The sequence below is a fragment of the Mustela erminea genome, chromosome 4 (assembly GCF_009829155.1).
Source record: "Mustela erminea isolate mMusErm1 chromosome 4, mMusErm1.Pri, whole genome shotgun sequence".
NCBI lineage: Eukaryota > Metazoa > Chordata > Mammalia > Carnivora > Mustelidae > Mustela > Mustela erminea.
The window spans coordinates 46,409,436-46,432,146 of record NC_045617.1 but is presented as its reverse complement, the minus strand read 5'-3'; the positions used below and the strand labels follow the sequence as shown (position 1 = coordinate 46,432,146).

Here is a 22,711-nt window from a genome sequence, read left to right as displayed (position 1 = left end):
TGTTATCCTTTGTCAGCTGCTTTTTCTGCTTCTATTGTGATGACCACATCGTGTTTATCCTTTCTCTCCTTAATGTGATTTATGTAGTGATTGATTTGCAAATATTGAACCAGCATTACAGCCCTGAAGTAAATCCCTCTTCATCATGGCGAATGACTTTTTAAATGTATTGTTGGTGGGGCACCTGGGTGGCTCAGTGGGTTAGGCCGCTGCCTTCGGCTCAGGTCATGATCTCAGGGTCCTGGGATCGAGTCCCGCATCGGGTTCTCTGCTCCGCGGGGAGCCTGCTTCCTCCTCTCTCTCTCTGCCTGCCTCTCTGCCTACTTGTGATCTCTCTGTGTCAAATGAATAAATAAACTCTTTAAAAAAAATAAATAAATAAATAAATAAATAAATGTATTGTTGGATTCAGTTTGTTAATATTTTGTTGATAATTTTTGCATCCAATGTGATGACCATATGGTGTTTATCCTTTCTCTCCTTAATGTGATTTATGTAGTGATTGATTTGCAAATATTGAACCAGCATTGCAGCCCTGAAATAAATCCCACTTGATCATAGTGAATGACTTTTTTAATGTATTGTTGGATTCAGTTTTTTAATATTTTGTTGATAATTTTTGCATCTAAGTTCATCAGAGATACTGAACTATATAATTCTCTTTCTTGTAGTGTCTTTATCTGGTTTTAGCATCAGGGTAATGCTGGCCTCATAGAATGAATTGGAAGTTTTCCTTACTCTTCTAATTTTTTGGAATAGTTTGAGAATAGGTATTACCTCTTCTTTAAATGTTTGGTAGAAATCACTTGAGAAGCTGTCTGTTCTAGACATTTGTTTGTTGGGAGTTGTTTTTTTTTTTTTTTTAAAGATTTTATTTATTCATTTGACACAGAGAGATCACAAGTAGGCAGAGAGGCAGGCAGAGAGAGAGAGAGGAGGAAGCAGGCTCCCCGCGGAGCAGAGAACCCGATGCAGGACTCGATCCCAGGACCCTGAGATCATGACCTGAGCCGAAGGCAGCGGCTTAACCCACTGAGCCACCCAGGTGCCCTGTTGGGAGTTTTTTGATTGCTGATTCAGTTTCATTATTAGTAATTGGTCTATTCAAATGTTCTCTTTCTTTCTGATTCAGTTTTTGGGAGGCGATATGATCCTAGGTTGTGCCATTTGTTGACATATAAGTTCTTCATAGTATTTTTCCTATAACCCCTTGTAGTTCTGTAGTGTTCTTTCTTCTTTTCTTTCATTTCAGATTTTGTGCCCTCCCCGCTTTTTGGTTTGTCAGTTGTTGATCTTTTCAAAGAATCAGCTCTTGGTTTCATTTACCAGATCTACTGGGGTTTTTGTTTTTGTATTTTATTTTGTTGTAATCTTGCTTTTGCTCTAATCTTCATTGTTTTCTTCCTTCCACTGGCTTTGGGTTTTGTTTGTTCTTCTTTTTCTAATTCCTTTTTTTTTTTTTTTTTTTTAAGGTTTATTATAGCGTGTGAGCAGGGGAAGGGGGTGGGTAGTGACAGAGAGGGAGAGAGAGAGAGAGAATCTCAGGAGATTCCCCACTAAGCGCAGAACCTGATGCAAGGCTCCATCTCACAACCCTGAGATACGACCTAAGCTGAAACCAAGAGTTACATGCTTCACTGACTGAGCCACCCAGTTGCCCCTTATTTTTCTAACTCCTTTAGGTATAAGGTTAGGTTGTTTGAGATTTTTCTTTCTTCTGCAGGTAGACTTGTAAACTTCCTCTTATAATATAAATAACTTCCTCTTGCTGTAAACTTCCCTCTTAGACCTACTTTTGTTGCATTCCAAAGACTTTGGACCATTGTGTTTTCATTTTCATTTGTCTCCATGTATTTTTTATTTCTTCTTTGATTTCTTGGTTGTCCTATTCATTGTTCAGTAGCATGTTGTTTAACCCATGCCTTCCAGCTCCTTTCTTCCTGGAAAAGTCTCCCAAAGATCCCTGCCCCTCCAGCATGTGCTTTGAGATTAGTAAGCAAATCTTCCTCCCAGATACCCAGGCTTTTTTCAAACTGCAGCTTCTATGCCCTATCTTACTGGAACTGTTTGTTTTGCTGTTTCTTTAAGGCTGGGGGCTCAGTTTTCTCTCCCCCTCACTGTTCTCTCACAAGCCTCCTGATTTTTAAAGGACCAGGTTTTAAGCCCCGCTGATTATAAGAACTTAAAAATTTGGCCCCTCTGGTTTTCAAAGCAAAATATTATGGTGATTCGTCAACCCAGTGGAGGCGCCCAGGTGTGGGTCGGTTTTTCTCCTCTCTCAGGCCTAGGGTCTTCCTCCCTCACTGGATCCATTTAGCTCTCGATCTTATCACTGCCCTTACTACCTTCTTTGATATGGCCTCTTCTCTACATTTAGCTGTGGAGAGTTTGTACTACCAGTCTTCAGGTCATTTTTTGGGTTATTTAGTTATTTAGTTATCTAGTTAACTAGTTGTATCTGTGGAACAAGGTGATCTTAGAGTCCTCCCACTCTGCCATCTTCCCCAGAAGCCTTCTCTTTTCAGTCAGATAATAGCCTTTGAAACAGAAAGGTTTTTCATTTCAATGAAGTCCTATTTATTTATTTTAAAGTTGACCAATAGTTTTGTAGCAAGACCATACAAACCTGTTTCAATATTTTACTTTGTAACTTTGGTTTCTTCTAACTTTTTTATAGGTAATGATTTTACATGACTTTGGAACTGGTCTCTAGTGGGACGCTGTGGGAGGATGAACACAGAAGAGCTAGAATTACTGAGTGACTCTAAATACAGAAACTATGTAGCTGCAATTGACAAAGCACTAAAGAATTTTGAATATTCCAGTGAATGGGCAGATTTGATATCAGCACTTGGAAAACTTAATAAGGTATGTCCATTTTATCCATTTCATTAAAAAAAGTAAAAATCAGAAATCTAAATTTGTCCTTACTGAATTTCTCTAAAGGTTGAAGTGAAGAATTCTGAAAACATAACAAAAGTTCAGAATTACTTTTGGTACTGCTATTTTACTTCCTGAGTTGCCTACTTATGCAGCCAGGTATATTTTTGTGGCCAGAACAACAACAGTACTTGAAAAATATAGTTATTCCATTATTGGCATTAAAAACACAAGACTAGGAAGCAAATATGCTAACTCCAAGGGATAACAAATTTCTGTAATTGATCATCAGATATGGTTCTGCAGTTCCTGACATCAAAATTTAAAACTCCAAATGGAATGTATTAATCTTACTCTGTCCTTTGCAAGTGTTATGTAGCCGTAGGGGAAATTTTGTATCCAGGAAACCCTCAGATATATTCAGTACTTTTTACAAAAGTGACAAGTTGTCGCTTAAGCCTTGGAGGTTCACCTTGAATGTTTCTTCCAAAGATGTCTAGTTTTAATCTAACCCTGCTGTGGTGGCATTATGGATCAACTCATAGCTTTAAGTTTTAACACTTTTCTTTTGTTTCTTTCTTAACCTAGAACAAACTTTTCTCACCTTACATCTATAGTTTTGGGGATTTTGGAGGTGTTTGATTTCTCTTAAGATTTTATTTATTTATTTATTTGACAGAGATCACAAGTAGGCAGAGAGAGAGGAGAAAGCAGGTTCCCTGATGAGCACAGAGCCCGATGTGGGGCGCAATCCCAGGACTCCGGGATCATGACCTGAGCTGAAGGCAGAGGATTTAACCCACTGAGCCACCAGGCGCCCCCTGTCTTTTTTTTTTTTTAAGCAGTTTTTATTGAATTGGGATGCTTTTAAATATTAAGTAGAGTGGAGAAGATAGGAACTGAGCTCTCCCAGTAACTTTTAACATGAAACAGCTGAGCATACAATTATTAGTAAAGAAATTGTCTTAATCGGGCGCCTGGGGGGCTCAGTGGGTTAAGCTGCTGCCTTCGGCTCAGGTCGTGATCTCAGAGTCCTGGGATCGAGTCCCGCATTGGGCTCTCTGCTCAGCAGGGAGCCTGCTTCCCTCTCTCTCTCTCTCTGCCTGCCTCTCTGTCTACTTGTGATCTCTCTCTGTCAAATAAATAAATAAAATCTTTAAAAAAAAAAAAAAAGAAGAAGAAATTGTCTTAAAATGTATTCTAAGGGAGGACTCTATTGTTCAACCTCATACATACTATGGATAATTATTTTTGTATCTTAAAAAAATTTTCATTTTTAATGTGCCAAGGATTTATCTTAAAATTAGATGTACAAACTTTTTTAATTTTTTTTTTAAGATTTTATTTATTTGACAGAGATCGCAAGTAGGCAGGGAGGCAGGCAGAGAGAGAGAGGAGGAAGCAAGCTCCCTGCTGAGCAGAGAGCCTGATTGAGCAGCGGGGCTCCATCCTGGGATCATGGGATCAACTGAGCTGATCCTGGCTGGGATCATGACCTGAGGTGAAGGCAGAGGCTTTAACCCACTGAGCTACGCAGGCACCCCACAGATGCACAAACTTCGGTTTGACATGTTAACTTGTAACATTTATCGTTTGTGGTTTGATAAATTCTCAGTTTTTTTACAGTAGCCTTATGTATGAATATGCTTAAAAGTCATTAGTTTCTTTGTTGTTCTGAAGCTGAAAACTTATTAGGAACTGTTTAATTTTACTAAATTGCAAAATTAATATATATAATTGAGTACGTAAGTAGTTTCTATATGTAATCAATAATTTATGAAAACATATTACTGTATCCAGATAATACAAAGTAGGATATGCAAGTCATTGAAAAAACTAACTTTAAGTTGAGAAACAGGCAAGAATTATATGTACTATATGTAATATAAATTTGTTGATGATAGCCTAAATACATTAATATGATTTTATTGTTTATTAATATACTAAACTTTCACTTCATTTATATAGGTTTTTGAGTTTTGAAATACTTTCAGAAAATGCTGCTTTATTTTACTTCTTAAATTTTATTTGGTATTAATAGAATTTTTTATTAAACATTTTGTTTAATAGATCATTAAATTTTCCACAGAGGTAATAATACTTTTTCTTAAAATATATGTAAATATTGGAGTGCCTGACTGGCTCAGTTGGAAAAGCATGTGACTCTTGATCTCAGGGTGTTCAGTTTGAGCCCACGTTGGGTGTAGAGATTACTAAAAAAAATAAATTAAAAATTTGTAAATATTGACTCCTGGCTACTGTGTTTAAAATTCAAATTAATGGGGCGCCTGGGTGGCTCAGTGGGTTAAGTCGCTGCCTTCGGCTCAGGTCATGATCTCAGGGTGCTGGGATCAAGTCCCGCATCAGGCACTCTGCTCAGCAGGGAGCCTGCTTCCTCCTCTCTCTCTGCCTGCCTCTCTGCCTACTTGTGATCTCTCTCTGTCAAATAAATAAATAAAATCTTTAAAAAAAAAAAAAAAAAAAAATTCAAATTAATATTTTGGAAACAGAAGCAGCTAGTTGAAAAGTATTTTTCATAGCTGTGTTCTTACTGGTATTTTGCCCTTAATTTGCTTTTCATGTATGGATTTTATTTACATTCATTACATCCAATTAAGACTGAATTAAAAGCTTATAGTAGGAAGAACATTGAAAATGGTATATCTAAGTGGACCTCAGAGCCTCCACTTTTGTTATAAACTGGGAGATCCAGTCCTAAGTTTTCTACTGCACTGCCTTTGGCAGGTCATTTTATACATTTTAACTTCAGTTCTTTGTTTTATAAAGGACAGGACTTCTTTTATATTTCTTCTAAATTCCAATTCTAGCATATTTTATTGTTTTCATTCTGAGTGTTTTTTCTGTAATTTTCTATCACAACTTTACTATAATACTTGGAAGAACTTTCAAGTTCTTATTAAATAACTAATCTCCTTTGGGTGGTTTGTAAAATAGAATCTTCTATAAGTTCTACCCTATTACCTCTAAAAAAATGTTATGTTTGAATAAATGCAATTGTATTTGACCCACTTGGGAAGTTATGTTAGCAAAAACAAATGGGCAATTATAATCTTAAGTAGATTCTTCTAAGCATTAGAATTCCTTGCTATCATATGATATACTAAAGCAATGGTTGTTGCTCCTCCAACTACATATTTATATTGAGATCCAGTTTCCTTCAGATCTTTCAAACAGTGTATCAAAAATAGATTGACAGAAAAAAAAATAGATTGACAGATAACTGACATTAAAGATTTGCAAAAATCTAAATCATTGCCTCTCTTCTGAATAAATTTGTTGGCAAAATATTATGTGTTTTTTTTTAAATAAAAATGATACTTCTGTTAACTTGTAGTGGGTTCTTTTTCTTTAACAAAATAATTTTTTTACATCCTCAGTTCTAATTTTAAATATGGCATATACTGATACATATAACTAAGACAAGAATTGTTTGGCACCCTCTGTAATTTTTTAGAGTGTAAAGAAGTCTTACAAGGATTTTTTATAATTCTGTGCTAGAAAATGGAAATAAAAGATATAATGTTTTTATTTTACTCAAATGAATTAAAATGTTTTTTTCAAGGTTTTACAAAATAATGCAAAGTACCAGGTAGTACCCAAAAAGCTGACCATAGGCAAACGCCTAGCTCAATGCCTACATCCAGCATTACCAGGTGGAGTTCATCGAAAGGCTCTTGAAACATATGAGATTATCTTCAAAATCATTGGACCTAAGAGACTTGCCAAAGACCTTTTTTTATACAGGTAAGAAAAATTTTATTATTTATGTAAAAATAAAAAACATTTTTAATTGTTTTATGTTTTGTGCAATAAAAGCTAAAATACTGAAAAGTCCTTTAAGGAAGTTTTTAGATGTCAGTGTCAAATATTTTGATATTAAGTACTTTAGAAAAATTTAGGATATTCCTTAATATAAGATTTTTTTTCTTCTATGTCATTAATGAAAAATTTTTGCTTAAAATTGTTGAGAGTACACTACTTTCTGCTTTTTTCAACTTGATGACTACACTGAAAAGATATGTTACCTGTATCTCTCAGCAGCTTTCAATGTAGTTAATCATTCTTTCCCTGAAATAGTCTTTTTCTATTGGCTTCTATTCTGCAGTTTAATTTTTCAGTCTTCATATGGACATATGGAATTTCTTAAAGCTTGCATAGCCTTGCCTTTGCCTTTATATTGCTTTCGTTGGGGGAGCTTATCCATACCCATGTTTTATCCTTTAAGTGCTAACTCCCAACTTGGTAATCACCAGTGTTGGCTTCTGCTTTAAACTTCTGACTTACTCACCATCTCTGTGTGTTTCTTTAACTGAATTCACCCTATTCCAACCTAACCTCATTTTCTATAAACCCAGCCTTCTGCAAGTGCACTAAAGTTTAGTAAATGGCACCATTGTCCATCCATTTACACAAGCCTGAAATCCAAGGGTTACACTTAGTATCTTGTTTTCTTTGCCCATATTCTTCTTCCTCCCATGTACAATCTGTCACCAAGAGTTTTGTTTCATAGTGGTAAAGAACAGAAGCTTTGGAATCAAAATGGTTTGTCTTTCACTCACCAGCTCTGTGATCTTGGGTCATTTTCTTCACCTGTCTGTGTATTCTCATTACCAGTTTCACAGGATTGTTAATTAAGTTAAAAATGTAAATATTTATAAAGTACTTAGAACAATGCAGCATATGGCAAGTGCTAAATAAATGTTAGTTATTGTTCTCATAGATCTTCCAGTCCATCTACTTCTTTCCACCCTCACTGGCAGCATCTGCTCTAAGTAAGCTTTATCTCCGGCTTGGTCTTTGTCACTGGCCTCCTAACGCACACATAATATTGTTCTTATTCTTTCATACCCTTTTCTTAACACAGTACCAGAGTAAACTTTTTAGTACTTTATTTTTTTGATTTGACAGACAGAGATCACAAGCAGGCAGAGAGGCAGGAGGAGAGAGAGGGGGAAGCAGGCTGCCCACTGAACAGAGAGCCTGATGTAGGGCTCAATGCAGGGCTCGATCCCAGAACCCTGAGATCATGACCTGAGCCGAAAGTCTAGGCTTAACCCACTGAGTCACCCAGGCGCCCCCAACTTTTTGATACTTTAAATAGAGGTCATTCTCCTGCTAAAAACCTCCATTGACTTCTTCCTGCTACTTAAAAGTAAAATTCAAAGTACTTACTCTGGCTTCTAAAGTTTTATGTACTTTGGCCCTGCATGTCTCAATTACTTACAATTCCTACTTTTTTCCACCCAATTCACTTTGTTCTATGAGACAGATCTCTTTGGTTATACTTCCTCATCTTTTTGTTTGTTTGTTTCCCTCACCCTCAATGCTCTAATTCAGGTCTCTGATTAAATATCAAATCCTGAGAGAAGACTTGCCTAGAGAAGACTTACCTATATGTAAGAGCCTTTCCTCTACATCTTTGTTGTTAATACCCTGTAGTTTCACTGCGACGTATTTAGAGGGTGGTATCTATTTATTTATCCTGGTTTGATTCATTGGGATTTTTACATCTGTGAATCAGTGACTTTCATCAATTCTGAATCTCTTCAAATTGTCTTTACTCCATCTATTCTCTCTCCCCTTTTTGGAACTATGAGTAAGCACGTTAGGTCTTCTCACTCTGAGTTCCCCATCTCTTATTCTCTCTTTCTTGTTTTCAAACCTCTTGTCTGTCTTTGTTGCATTCTGGATAATTTCCTGTTACCTAACTTCTAGATTACTAATTCTTTCTCTTTTTTCATATCTGTGTGAAATTTTTTCTGATCATTATTAAGATGTAAGTTTAAGTTGTATAACATTATTTGATAAATGTATATACTGTGAAATGATTACCATATGTTTAGTTAACACATCCATCATAACCTCAGTTATGATTTTTTTCTTATGATCAGAACTTTTAAGGTCTATTCTCTCGTCAACTCCAAATATAGTATTTTTTGTTTGTTTGTTTGTTTGTTTGTTTTAAAGATTTTATTTATTTATTTGACAGACAGAGATCACAAGTAGGCAGAGAGGCAGGCAGAGAGAGAGAGAGAGAGGAGGAAGCAGGCTCCCCGCAGAGCAGAGAGCCCGACACGGGGCTTGATCCCAGGACCCTGGGATCACGACCCAAGCCGAAGGCAGAGGCTTTAACCCACTGAGCCACCCAGGCACCCCCAAATACAGTATTGTTAACAGTAGTCACCATCATGTACATTATATCACCAGAACTTACTTATCTTGTAACTGGTGGTTTGTATCTTTGACCACCTTCACCCATTTCTCCCCCCCACCCATCCCAGGCAACCACCATTCTCTTCTCTGTTTTTATGCACTTGGTTTTCTTAGATCCTGTATTTAAGTGAGATATAATATTTTTTTTCTCTACTTACTTATTTCACTTAGCATCATGGCCTCGAGGTCCATCCATATTGTCACAAATGGCAAGATTTTTTTTTTTTTTAATGATCAAATAATACTGCATTCAGAGAGAGAGAGTGCACATGCATGCACAAGCACGAGCACGTGTGGCAGTTTATCTTTCATCTGTCGATGGATACAAGTTGTTTCCATGTCTTGGCTATTATAAATAATGCTGCAGTGAAATGGGAGTGCAGATATCTCTTCAAGTTCATGATTTCATTTCTTTTAGATATATATCTAGAGGTGGGATTTCTGGATCATATTGTACTTCTATTTTTAATTTTTTGAAGGATCTTTATACTGTTTTCCATAATTGGTGTACCAATTTGCATTCCCTCCAACAGCATACAAGGGTTCTCTTCTGCACATCCTTGTCAGCATTTGTCATCTTTTGTCTTTTTGATAATAGCCTTTCCAACAGTTGTGCAGTAATACCCCATTTTGTTTTTGATTTGTATTTCCCTGGTGATTAATGATGTTGAGCACCTTGTCATGTACTTAGTGGCCATTCCAGTATCTTCTTTGGATGATATATCAGGTCCTTTGCCCATTTTTTAATTGGATTATTTGAGATATTATGCTGTTGACCATGAGTCCCTTATATTAATTTTGGATATTATTTTGGATATTTACTCTTTGTCAGGTATGCGGTTTGCAAATATTTTCTCTTATTCCATAGATTACCTTTTCATTTTATTGATTATCATTTATTGTGCAGTACCTTTTTAGTTGGATATAGTCCCAGTTATTTATTTTTGCTTTTGTTGCTTGTGCTTTAGATTTCATATCTAAAAAACAATGCCAAGACCAATGCAGGGAGCTTTTCCCCTATGTTTTCCTCTAAGAGTTTTATGGTTTCCAGCCTTATGTTTAAGTCTCTACTCCATTTCAAGTTAACTATTATATGTGGCGTAAGATAAGGGTCCAGTTTCTTTCCCACGTGCATATCCACTTTTCGTCTTTCACTCTTGATATTGGTAACTCAGACCTTATTTTTTCCCTTTGATCAGTCTTGTCAGGGGTTTATCAATTTTGTTAGTCTTTTTAAAAACAAACTTTTAGGCATACCAGAGTAGCTTAGTCGGTTGAACAAGCCACATTGATTTTGGCTCATGCACAGGATCTCATGATCCCCACATGGGGCTCCATGCTCAGTGCAGAGTCTGCTTGTCCCTCTCCCCCCACCTCCACCATCTGTCTCTCTCTCTCTCTCTCTCTCAAATAAATAAAATCTTTGGAAAAAAATTAAAAATAAAAACAAATTTGGGGCACCTGGGTGGCTTAGTTGGTTAAACATTCAACCTCTGGTTGTGGCTCAGGTCTTGGGGTCCTGTGATGGAGCCCTATTTCAGGCTCCCCACTCAGTGGGAAGTCTGCTTCTTTCTCCCTCTGCCTTTCCCCTTGCTCATGCTCTCTTTCTAAATTAATCAGTCTTTTTTTTAAGATTGTATTTATTTATCTGAAAGAGCAAGAGTGAGAGACCACAAGCAGGGAGAGCAGCAGAGGGGGTGGGAGAAGCAGGCTCCCTGCTTACCATGCGGGCTTGATCCCAGGACCCTATGATTATGACCTGAGCCAAAGGCAGACACTTTAACCAACTGAGCCACCCAAACAATGCTAAAATTAAAAAAAAAAAAATTTTTTTTAAATAAAAACAAACTTTTAGCTTTGCTGGTCTGCTTTAGTGGGCATATATGTTTTTTCTTTAAATTCTGCTTGGATGTCGTGATTGTTTTTAATAATAATAAATACTGCATTCCAAAAAAAACAGCACTTTAAAAGAAAAGCCAAGAATTTCTGAATTTGTGTTGCTTATAATTCTCTAGTAACTGATAGATTTTCCTTTTTTAAAAATTTATATTTAAATTCAATTTTGTTAACATTTAGTGTATTATTAGTTTCAGAGATGGTAGTTTCCTTTCTTAATGCAGGACTTTATAAGTCATGCCTGCTACTTTTCAACTCTTCAGTAACACAAATTTTACCTTAAAAAACAGTTATTTTACAAAATTGCAGTATATCTGATTTTTTCAGCAGCATGTTACCAGAATAGTAAATTATCTCTATAATACCACACCTAGGAAAACATTTCTACATTTGTAGATTTAGCAGACATTCTTACACAACATAGAGTGAAATTATATTGCTAGTCTATGGTTTTTCAAAGTGCATCTAATTTAAAAACTAAAGTTTGTATTAATGTTGGACTTTATGTTTTTCATTTGTAATTTTGTTAATCTCAAGGTGTATGGTTGCACATAATTATATACAAATACTTTTCAAGTTGAACAAACTGTTATATGGCAAAATACCATATTGCTGCTTTAAGCGTTCTTTTTTTTAAAGATTTTAAGATTTTATTTATTTATTTGACAGAGAGAGAGAGATCACAAGTAGGCAGAAAGGGAGGCAGAGGGAGAGGGGGAAGCAGGCTCCCCACCGAGCAGAGAGCCTGACGTGGGGCTCAATCCGAGGGCCCTGAGATCATGAGCCGAAGGCAGAGTCCCAACCCACTGAGCCACCCATGCACCCCTTAAGCTTATTTTTTCTTAACATGATGCAGTACACAGCAGTGTTAGTTACTAAGAAGGCTGGATGTACAGTTTGAGTACCATGAAATATTACATATAGTCAGCGTTTGGTAAGACAAATTTGGACCTCAGTCTAGAGATTTTACAGCAGTCATCATTTAGGTGGCAGTTGAAGACGTGAAAATAATTGAGTTCACCCAGGTACACTGAATGAGATTGAACACAATTGTGTTGAAAGACAAAGATGTAAGTGGAAGAAGAAGGACAGAAGTTATAGGATGGGGGCGCCTAGTTGACTCAGTCGGTAGAGCATCCAGCTCTTGATCTCAGGGTTGTAAGTTCGAGCCCCATGTTGGGTGTAGAGATTATTTAAACAATAAAATCTTTTAAAAGAGAGAGAGAGAAGTTAAAGGGGGGAAAAAAGGAAAGTGGATGAAGCAGGACGTTGGCAAAAGCCAGCATTGGGCCCTGGTGCTTATGAAAGTAGCTTTGAAGCTTTGAAGAGGCTCTGACTATAAATTTAGATCAGGCTACCTAAAGTTGGAGGCAGGAAAGTAGGAAACAGAGTTCTCTCTTGATGACCTCTATTTGCTATATAAACTAGTAGCAAGTAGTAACCTCTATTTACTATATAAACTAGTAGCAAAACAATCTTTATGTTTTTGTTATGCACCTAAGTGCAAGAGGACTTGGTGCTAGGACCTTAGGATGCAGAAACAAAAAGATAGTCATAATCCCTTGCTTTCTGATATTTACAGAGCTGCCTATTCGAAATACTCAGTAAGTACAGAATAACTTACTAGAATAAGTAGGTATTGGATACTATGGGAACACAAAACAGGAAGCCTAACCTGGTCTAATTTGAAGACAGTCTCCTCCAGGAAATGGCTTAGGCTAATTACTGAAAGTCTAGAAGTCACCAGACAACAAAAATGTTTAAGTAAAGGAGTAGGAATTAAACCTAATGGACCAGCATATGGAAAGACCTAGACACTAAAAAGAGCATGGAAGGTTCTCAAACAAATCTGAAAGGAATTCTTCAGTATATGTGGAGCAGAGGGTGCAAGAGCAAAATTGGTGAGCTTATGTGGGCTGTACAGGTGTGTAGTAGCAAAAAATAAAAAAATGTTGAAAGCTACATTAAACTAGAATGATTTGAAAGGCAAAAGAAAGCCAGTGAAAGGTTTTCCTGAGGACAGGTGCTTCAGGGCAGTACTGAAGCAGTACCTGGTAAGTCAGGATGATTGAGCACTACATAATAGTTGATTCTTCTAGGGAAAAGTCTGGTAGAGATGGAGATGATTTATAGTATTCAAAGAAAAGTATCTGGAAGAGTGATGTGGAGAGAAAACTTGGTGACTTAATACAAGTTAGAGGAGAAGATTTTTTTTAAAGAAGTCAAGGATCACTCCTAAATGTATAAGTTTTTGGTCAGCCAGATGGATAATGATGCCATATTTTGAAATTGTGAAATTTGAAATCTTTATAAAATAGCTGGGTGGCCACTGGGTTTATGAATATGAGGCTTAGGTGAGAGACCTGTGTTGATTAAATTGATGTAGAAGAGGATATCATTTTGAGTTGATTAGGAGAACTTCTTATTTTGTCAAAATATAAGTCAAGATTTACATGTATATGTAGGTACATATGAATTAATGTTTTGTAGTTAATGTGCTTCTCCCCACCCCCTTTTGTTTCTATGTTTTTAAATAGTTCTGGGTTATTTCCTCTTCTTGCAAATGCTGCCATGTCTGTGAAACCAACATTGCTAAGTTTGTATGAGATCTATTACCTGCCTTTGGGTAAAACACTGAAGCCTGGTCTACAAGGATTGCTAACTGGTATTCTGCCTGGCTTAGAAGAAGGATCAGAGTACTATGAGAGGTAAGATGGTACTGTTATGAGTGCAACTAAGTAAGCAAAGTCATAGATTTGTCAGCAAGCATCCTTGGATCAATAATGTTTTAACATCATAAAAATTAATTATTGTAAACACTTGACCTGAAGGTTTCTATAACAACTAAAAAAATATTGTAGTATGTATCTAATTTGTGTATTGCACTGAAAATATAGGTAGGTTATAAGAACACAAACTTGGGAGGTGGATGCACTGGGTTCAAATCCTGGCTCAACAGACACTAGACAGCTTAGACAAGCTTTTCAACATTTCAGAACTTTATTCAGTTTCTTCATCTCTAAAACAAACAGTACTTATTCCATTCTGTTACTGTAATAATGAAATCACTTAGTCAAGTCCTAGCACATACAAGTTACTCAAAAAATTGCAACCCATAATTTAAAGTAATCAATATGTAGGAACTTAAATTAATAAAAGAATGGGAAATTGGACCACGTGTTAACAGTTTTTAAGTTATTAGTGATGGAAAAGAGCCTAACACCAAGTACAGTGCTGTTTCACTAGCTGTGACATGATGCTCTTGATATTTTAACTTCTTAAAGAAAATGAATTAATCTATTTTGGAGCCTATTACTGCTTCTGAGGAAGTTTATAGTTATAGACAGTGCATGATGGCATTAACTATCTTTAGTAGCTTGTTACTAATATTCTTCCCAAAAAGGAAATTGTGAGTTGAGATGGCAAAAACAGAAAATGCCAAGCTTATTTTATGAGTACACTTAATGATTTGAATTTAAATAATTTATTCTGGTGTATTGACCAGCTACTCTATTTTATTTTGGTTCATATGTTTCTATAATGCGATAAGAATCTAATCCTGAAAATACTGGATTATCTTCCTAAACTAATTGGAGAAAATAAAATTTATGTCTAAAAACATCATTTTCTTTTGTCAACTTTTTTACTCGCTTACAATTTTAGAAACATATAATGTAATTTCATTTAGTGTATAGCTGAGTTTTGTTTCTAATTGTTATATTAATTCTAGGGAAACACTTTATAAGTCTGTTAGTCACAATTAAAAATTTAACATAATGATTTTTATGAGTGTGGTATCTCTGATTTGTCTCGTTATGTGTCTTGGTCCGTTTGAGCTGCTATAACAAAATACTTCAGATTGGGTAACTTATAAACAACTAATTTGTCACAGTTCTGAAGGCTGGAAGTCCAGTATCAGTATGAGCAAGGTCATGTTCTGGTGACGCCCTCTTCCTGGTTCATAACCAGAGCCTCCTCCCTGGTTCTCACACAGTGGAAGGAACTACAGAGTTCTGTGGGATTTCTTTCATAAGAGCACTAATTTCATTCATGAGATTTCCACCCTCAGGATTTAAGCACCTCTCAAAGGCTCTGCCTCTCCTGGTATCATTTTGGGAAGATAAGGTTTTAACATGATTTTTGAAGAGACATAAATATTCAGACTATAGCATTATGTTTTAACACTTATTCCACACAAATTCTAATAAAGGGATTTATAACCATGTTCTTTTAATCCAAAGATAAATTAAGGCCATGAGGGAGTATAGTGTTGGGTTAAATCACATAGCAAGTCAATAGACGAATGGATAAGGAAGATGTGGTCCATATACACTATGGAGTATTATGCCTCCATCAGAGAGGATGAATACCCAACTTTTGTAGCAACCTGGACGGGACTGGAAGAGATTATGCTGAGTGAACTAAGTCAAGCACAGAGAGTCAATTATCATATGGTTTCACTTATTTGCGGAGCATAACAAATAACATGGAGGACATGGGGAGATGGAGAGGAGAAGGGAGTTGAGGGAAACTGGAAGGGGAGGTGAACCATGAGAGACTATGGACTCTGAAAAACAACTTGAGGGTTTTGAAGGGGCGGGGAGTGGGAGGTTGGGGGAGCCAGGTGGTGGGTATTAAGGAGGGCACGTATTGCATGGAGCACTGGGTATGGTGCAAAAACAATGAATACTGTTACACTGAAAAGAAATTTTAAAACAAATAAATAAATAAATCACATAGCAAGTAAACAGTAAAATACATCATCAGATTCTTTTGATTCTGACTACTATACTACAATATAATAAATTTTTAGGTATTATGTTATTCTGTGCTTGAAACAAATCAAAAGTAATTTATTTTTAAATATAGTCCCTAATACAGCAATAATGCATCTTTGATTTTGTTACAGGTCTGATTAAAGTTTTATGAATTGCAGGATGTGAGGGCAATCTCGGTGTGACATCTGTCACCCCATGGATCACTAGGGTTGATTCAACTGACCTGGCTGGCTAGGCAGGTGTCCTCTTCTTCCTTCACTGTTCCATGTGTGTCCCTCCTGAAGCTGTGTGCTTGATCAAAGCGGACAGCCTTCCACAATAGAGGCGGACCATTCTTTGTTCAAGGCTATATTGGTAGCTGTGCTTCCCTGCAAGAATCTCCAGCAAACTTTTTCAAAGTTATTGTGAATTATATAATATGTTTTCAAAGAGAAGGAAACATTTGGAAAACGTCCTTTCAGAATTCATAGGGAGAGCACCTGGGTGGCTCATTTGGTTAAGCATCTGACTCTTGATCTCAGCTCAGGTCTTGATCTCAGATGGGTCATGAGGTCAAGCCCCATGTTGGGCTCCACACTGGGTGTGGAGCCTACTTTATTTTATTTTATTTTTTTTAAGATTTTATTTATTTATTTTACAGAGAGAGATCACAAGTAGGCAGAGAGGCAGGCAGAGAGAGAGGAGGAAGCAGGCTCCCCGCTGAGCAGAGAGCCCGATGTGGGACTCGATCCCCGGACCCTGAGATCATGACCTGAGCCGAAGGCAGCGGCTTAACCCACTGAGCCACCCAGGCGCCCTGGAGCCTACTTTAAAAACAAAAAAAATTCATAGAAATTCAACAGAAAATATATTCTGCTATAGGATTACTGTTAACTAAGATGTATAGGACTGAAGATTCATTTTACAGATCAGGACATGGAACTGGAGAAAGATTAAGTGACTTCACCATAGTAAGTCAATGTGGGAGCCAGGACTGAAATCCAGTCCTCTTGGAGAATACACTTTTAGTCTATCACACTTGTGTCCAGGGCAAAGCATGAACAATAGTGTGAATGCTTTCATACATTCCGGTGGAGAATAATTTTCTTTTAGCAACATGAAACTAAATGCTTGTCTTCTTAAGCCACTTTGTTTTGTCCCTCAGAACAAACACCTTGTTGGAAAAGGTTGCTGCTGCAGTGGACCAGTCAGCCTTCTACAGTGCCCTCTGGGGTAGTCTCCTTACCAGTCCTGCTGTACGGTTACCAGGAATCACATATGTCCTCGCCCATTTGAACAGGAAGCTTTCCATGGAAGATCAACTTTATATAATTGGCAGTGATATTGAACTAATGGTATGTCTATGTATGATTGCTCACATAACCTACTTCTTCAGAGCCAGGCACACTGTTCCAGACAGATGGTGAGAATTGTGCCACAACCAGAGTTCCTGTTTCCATGGAACTTGCATTTTTCATCAAGGAAACTTAAAGACCAAATTAGTCACTAAGTGTTGTTTTTAAAAGCATCAAAAAATTTTTTTCATGGAAAAGGATTTGTAGATTATATGTTGTCTTCAGCTGTTATTCAAGCAAATAAATGGTCTTTATTGCCATCTTGCTAACTGATCAGACCTCTGTTAACATAGCCACATTAATTATATCATTCCAAAGGAGACATTTTCAGTCATAGCTTCCATTATAGGAAAGATGGATTTTCAACAAAGTGACAGCCAGATTCTTTTTTGAATTTGTACAAGAAGATACAGAACCAAAGGAGATGGTGAAAGATAGTGCCCAAAAAAACACATTGATTGCTTATACTTTTTAATTTCTAGATTAAGAACAGAAGGAAACATTTTCTCTCTCTAGAGTGCTATACTATGAAAATTAGCAAGGAGTAAAAAACAAACCCTCAAAGGTCACTATGAAAAGTTTTTTTTTTAATTATGGTTAATCATCCTGCACTTTTTTCCTATATGATTATAAAATGACCGAGATTTTTATGCAGATTTATGGTCACATGTATTAAACTCTAATTAACATACATGGAAAATAACAACTTGTGTGTAGAGTTTATGAATTTGGATAGAGCCTATAGCCAAGTAACTAATACTACAATCAAAATAAAGACTATTCACATCACTCCAAAAAGTTCTTCTGGGCCCCTTTGTAGTTATTTTTCTTCTCCTATACTCCCAGGCCCTTTCAAATACTGGTCTGATATCAGTTCCTGTAGTTGTACTTCTTCTAGAATACTATATAAATGAAATCATACAGTATCAGCCATTAAGTCTGGTTTCTTTCGCTTTGTAGAACACATTGGAGATTCATCCATGTATTTACGCTTATCAGTGGTGTGTTCCTTTGCATTGCTGTGTAGTATCATGTTGCATGAATGTACTGCAATTTGTTTATTCATTCACCAGTTAATGAACGTTTGTGGGCAATAATGAATAAAGCTGCTGTAAACAGTTGCATACAGTTATTTGTGGAGACCTATGTTTTTATTTCTTAAGGAAATACCTAGGAATGGGATTCTTGGTTCACTTGGTAAAGATACATTTTTTAAATAACAACTTTATTGAGGTACAGTTCACATACCATAATGTTTATCCTTTGGAATTACATAATTCAATGGTTTTTAGTATATTCACAAAGTTGTGCGGATATCACTATCTAATTTTTAGAACATTTTCATCACCTCAAAAAGAAACCCCTTAATCATTAATCACACCATGTTTTTCCCTCACTCTTGCCCCTGGCAACCACTAATCTTTCTGTTCCTATATATTTGTCTATTCTGAACATTTCATACAAATGCAGTTATATAATATATAGCCTTTTATGAATGACTTCTTTCACTTATCAATATTTTTAATATTCATCCATGTTGAGCTGGTATCAATACTTCATTCCTTTTTATGGTTGAATAATAGTGCATTGTGTGGATAATACCACATTTTATTTATCTGTCCATCAGATAATTTTTTTCGCTATTATCAATAATGCTCTGAACATTGACATGTAAGTTAATAGATACCTTAGCAGGTGTAAAATATTATTGTTTTGATTTGCACTTCCCTAATGACTAATGATATTGAACATACTTTCTTATGGTTATTGTCATTTTTAAATCTTCTTTGGAGAAGTGGCTCCTCAAATTCTTTGCCTGTTATTTAAGTTGAGTTATTTCACTTTTTGTTGTTGAGTTGTAGTTCTTTATATATTCTGGATGTTAAGACTTTTGTATATATGATTTAAAACCATTTTTGCCTGTGCTATGGACTTGTCTTCTTCTTCCTTAATACTGTCCTTTGAAGCAGGAAAATTTTTATTTTGATAAAGTCCAGTTTATCTGCTTTATCTTTTGGCATTTGTGCTTTTGGTATTAGATATTTTCTAAGAAATTTTATCTAATCCAAGATCACAAACAGTTATTCCTGTATCATCTTTTAGTGTATATTTAAGTTTATAAGAAACCACCGAACTATTTCCCGAAATGACTATACCATTTTTATGCAGATTTTAAAATTTATTATTACATTTCCTTTTAATAACTTAATGGAAATTTTAAGCAAGTCACTTTTTTATTTCTTTAAAAAACAAATGACATAATTGGAAAACTATTTGTAATACATCACAGAGGACTATCCTTCATATTATTCAGAGAGCTACTATAAATAAGTAGGCAAATATTAATAAGTATAAAAATGGATTTGAACAGATAACCTAAAGGAAATAAAACTAACTCAAACATATGAAAAGACGCTCAACATTACTTATGATAGAAATAAAAATACAACTACACTGGGATGCCAACTTTCATATATCAGATTGGCAAAAATGAAAAAAAATATTTCCATGTTTACATGGTTAAACATGGAAAAATATAAAAAATTGTCACACAAAGTTGGTGGGAATATAAATATATATAACCTTAATGAAATGCATTGCATTATTTATATTGCAAATGCATATACCCCAGGACCCAGCAGTTCAATTTCAAGGGATTTATCCTAGAAGAGTACTGGTACATCTTAATATTGCAGCATTATTTACAATAGCAAATATTTACAAACAGCATAAATATCTTTTTTGATGAAATATCTTTCATCAAAAGCCTGTTAAAAAATTAGGATTCATCTATGAAATAGAGTATTTCTTTAGCCATAAAAAAAATAATGAAGCTCTGTATATAGTGTTAAGGAAAGATCTCCAAGATCTGTTATTAAAAGAAAAAAGCAAAATTTGGGATATATGCATGTGTGTTTTTATTTACTTACATTCGTAGGAAATATTCACTGGTTATACTGGCTGCATGCAAAAAAGGAAATTGGTTGGGAGACAAGTGTGGGAGAGAACTTTTTGCTGTATATACTCTTGTATACCTTAATTTTTTTAAACCATCGTAATATGTTTACCTATTCCAAATACTGTAAATACATTTAACCAGTGATAAGAAACTAAGAAGGTTGGAGAAAATGAAGTGTTCCACTTGCATGGTAAATCTTTCCCAATGTAACAGGCAGTAGATACTAAAGGCTCTCTTATTTCAGGTAGAAGCAGTAAGTACTTCAGTGCAGGACTCAAGTGTACTTGTACAGAGAAGCACGCTGGACCTTATACTCTTCTGTTTTCCATTCCACATGAGTCAGGTAAAACATTAATAATGATATTAATATAAAGAATTCTTTGGAAAATCATAGGTTCCTGATGTGTAGTTATTTTTTAAGTTGGATTTAAGTTGAATTCTTTTGTTTTATGAATGGGTAAGTGCAATACATACTACATACAATACATGCAGAGCTTGAACTCATAACTCTAAGATCAAGACCCGTAGTAAGATCAAGAGATGAACACTTAATCAACTGAACCGGGTGCCCCCAACAGTTCCTTTTTTAAGGAGTAGAACTTGCGGGAATTTTGGAGGGTGGGGGGAAGTTTATTAATTTGCACAAGAATATGGAAATTGAAATAGATTATTTCATACCTTTAAAAAGAGTTCTAACCTATAAGAAACAAGAGATAATCATTGCCAGCTCTGAGTGAGGCAGAGCTCTGAGTGAGGCAGGCCTCTGAGACCCAGGCCTTCTGCTCAGCTGTTATGTCTGTCCTGATGTAACTTACCTTTTCTTGGTTTGGCGATTTGGTGATGTATGTCAAACTCTTAGCAGAGTTGGCTGTTTGAAAGCCAAATATTCAGTCACTGTGACATTCTCTAATACTTTTATTACAAATGAGAACAGTTAACAAATCATGAGTGAAGTGTTTCATTGGTGAAAATGTGATCAATGTCTTCATTTTTAACCCACTGAGCCACCCAGGCACCCCTCAATGTCTTCATTTTTAAAGAGGTAGTCTGAATTCTTTTGAGTTCTAAACTTTGATGAGTTATGTAGAACACCAATATGTGAACATTCAGAATGCAAGAACAAAAGTAGTAAGATGGAAAATTTCTACCTTGGAAAAGGATGTTTATTTCTAAAAAGTCATTAGCAGAAAAGACTATTATTTGGGGGTTTGTAAGAACTATGGTTAGTAGATAACTAGTGAATTTTCATTATCTGTCATGCTCACATTTTTCTTTATTACTTTATTCAGTTTGAAATTGAATTATTAATAATTGAAGAATTTCACACTTCATTGCCTATTGTCCCTAATTGGAACATAAACTGTCTGCTTTGCTGTTTTTGAGATTTTCCACTCTTAAACCAGAGGCTTTTATTCTATCTCTGGCTTTTCACAAACACCTGCTGGGACATCAGCATAGTCTAAATTTATCAGTACAAGGGTGTGCAAACAGCTCATCAGGTAGTAATGAGTTCGCCTTTTTTAAAGATTCATAAAAGAAAGCAAAGAAGAATATGCTAAAGTAATGTATATGGCATAAAAGCCTAAAATATTTATTACATGGGTCTTTATTGAAAAAAAATGTATTGACCTTTACTCTTAAGCTTTCCCATTGTTTTCTTCCCTTCTAAGCATTCAGCATTATTAGTCCTTCTGTATACTGATAGGTGACTCAGCAAGACCTGAGGGATTAAGTCATGGTAGATTTAAATTGAGAAGAAATTAGTTTGTAATCTCATTAGACCAGTATTTCTCAACCTTTTGTTTAGCTGAATTTTCTTTGGTACTTTTTTAATATACCAGCCAAGAAGATTTTCTTAAGCCTTATCTTTTATAATTTGTATAATAAAACCAATAACTGTTTGTTTTTTTTAAATAGGTACCCTACCCAGACCCAGTTACATCTTCCCCCTATTACTCTACTGGATTTTTAGGTTACTGAGAATAGGGATGAAGACAAATCATCTTTGTTCCCCACATTTCCTCTTTTCATATCTTTCATATATAATAAATTTTGAGCAAATATTGATTGTAATCGTAACTTAAGAGAGCCTTCATTACATTGTCCCAAAAGTGATTGCTGTTAATAGCTTCAGCAGTTAATGGGTTCCTAGAATCTCTCTACTTATTTCATGGAAAGTTGGCCCAATCTGTAATAATAATTCCATATTAGGAATGTGTGGTAATGTCAACGGTAGTCAAGAAGTGACTTCTTACTTTCTTAAGAGTAGTTTGGGAGAGGGGAAGGTGCATGGGTGGCTCATTCAGTTAAGCAACTGACTCTTAATTTCAGCTCAGGTCATGATATCCAGGTCCTGAGATGCAGCCTGTATCAATCTCCACACTCAGCGGGGAGTCTGCTTCTCTTCCTCTCTCTCTGCCCCTGCCCTCTTCCCACACACTCACATTCTCTAAAATAAATAAATTATTTTTTATTTTTTTTTTTTAAAGATTTTATTTATTTATTTGACAGACAGAGATCACAAGTAGGCAGAGAGGCAGGCAGAGAGAGAGAGAGAGAGAGAGAGAGAGAAGCAGGCTTCCTGCGGAGCAGGGAGCCCGATGCGGGGCTCGATCCCAGGACCCTGAGAT

General features: G+C 35.8%; 1 protein-coding gene across 10 annotated transcripts in view; it reads left to right on the top strand.

The window, feature by feature from the left end:
• The window catches only part of DOP1A (DOP1 leucine zipper like protein A), a 102,661-nt gene that overhangs the window by 24,064 nt on the left and 55,886 nt on the right, over positions 1-22,711 (top strand). For all 10 annotated transcript variants that reach the window (XM_032339168.1, XM_032339165.1, XM_032339166.1 and 7 more), the window contains 5 exons: positions 2,678-2,868; positions 6,464-6,645; positions 13,548-13,718; positions 16,933-17,122; positions 20,326-20,424. In XM_032339168.1, the coding sequence (XP_032195059.1) occupies positions 2,731-2,868; positions 6,464-6,645; positions 13,548-13,718; positions 16,933-17,122; positions 20,326-20,424 (780 nt within the window). In that variant the 5' untranslated portion in view covers positions 2,678-2,730. The remainder of the gene's footprint in view (positions 1-2,677; positions 2,869-6,463; positions 6,646-13,547; positions 13,719-16,932; positions 17,123-20,325; positions 20,425-22,711) is intronic.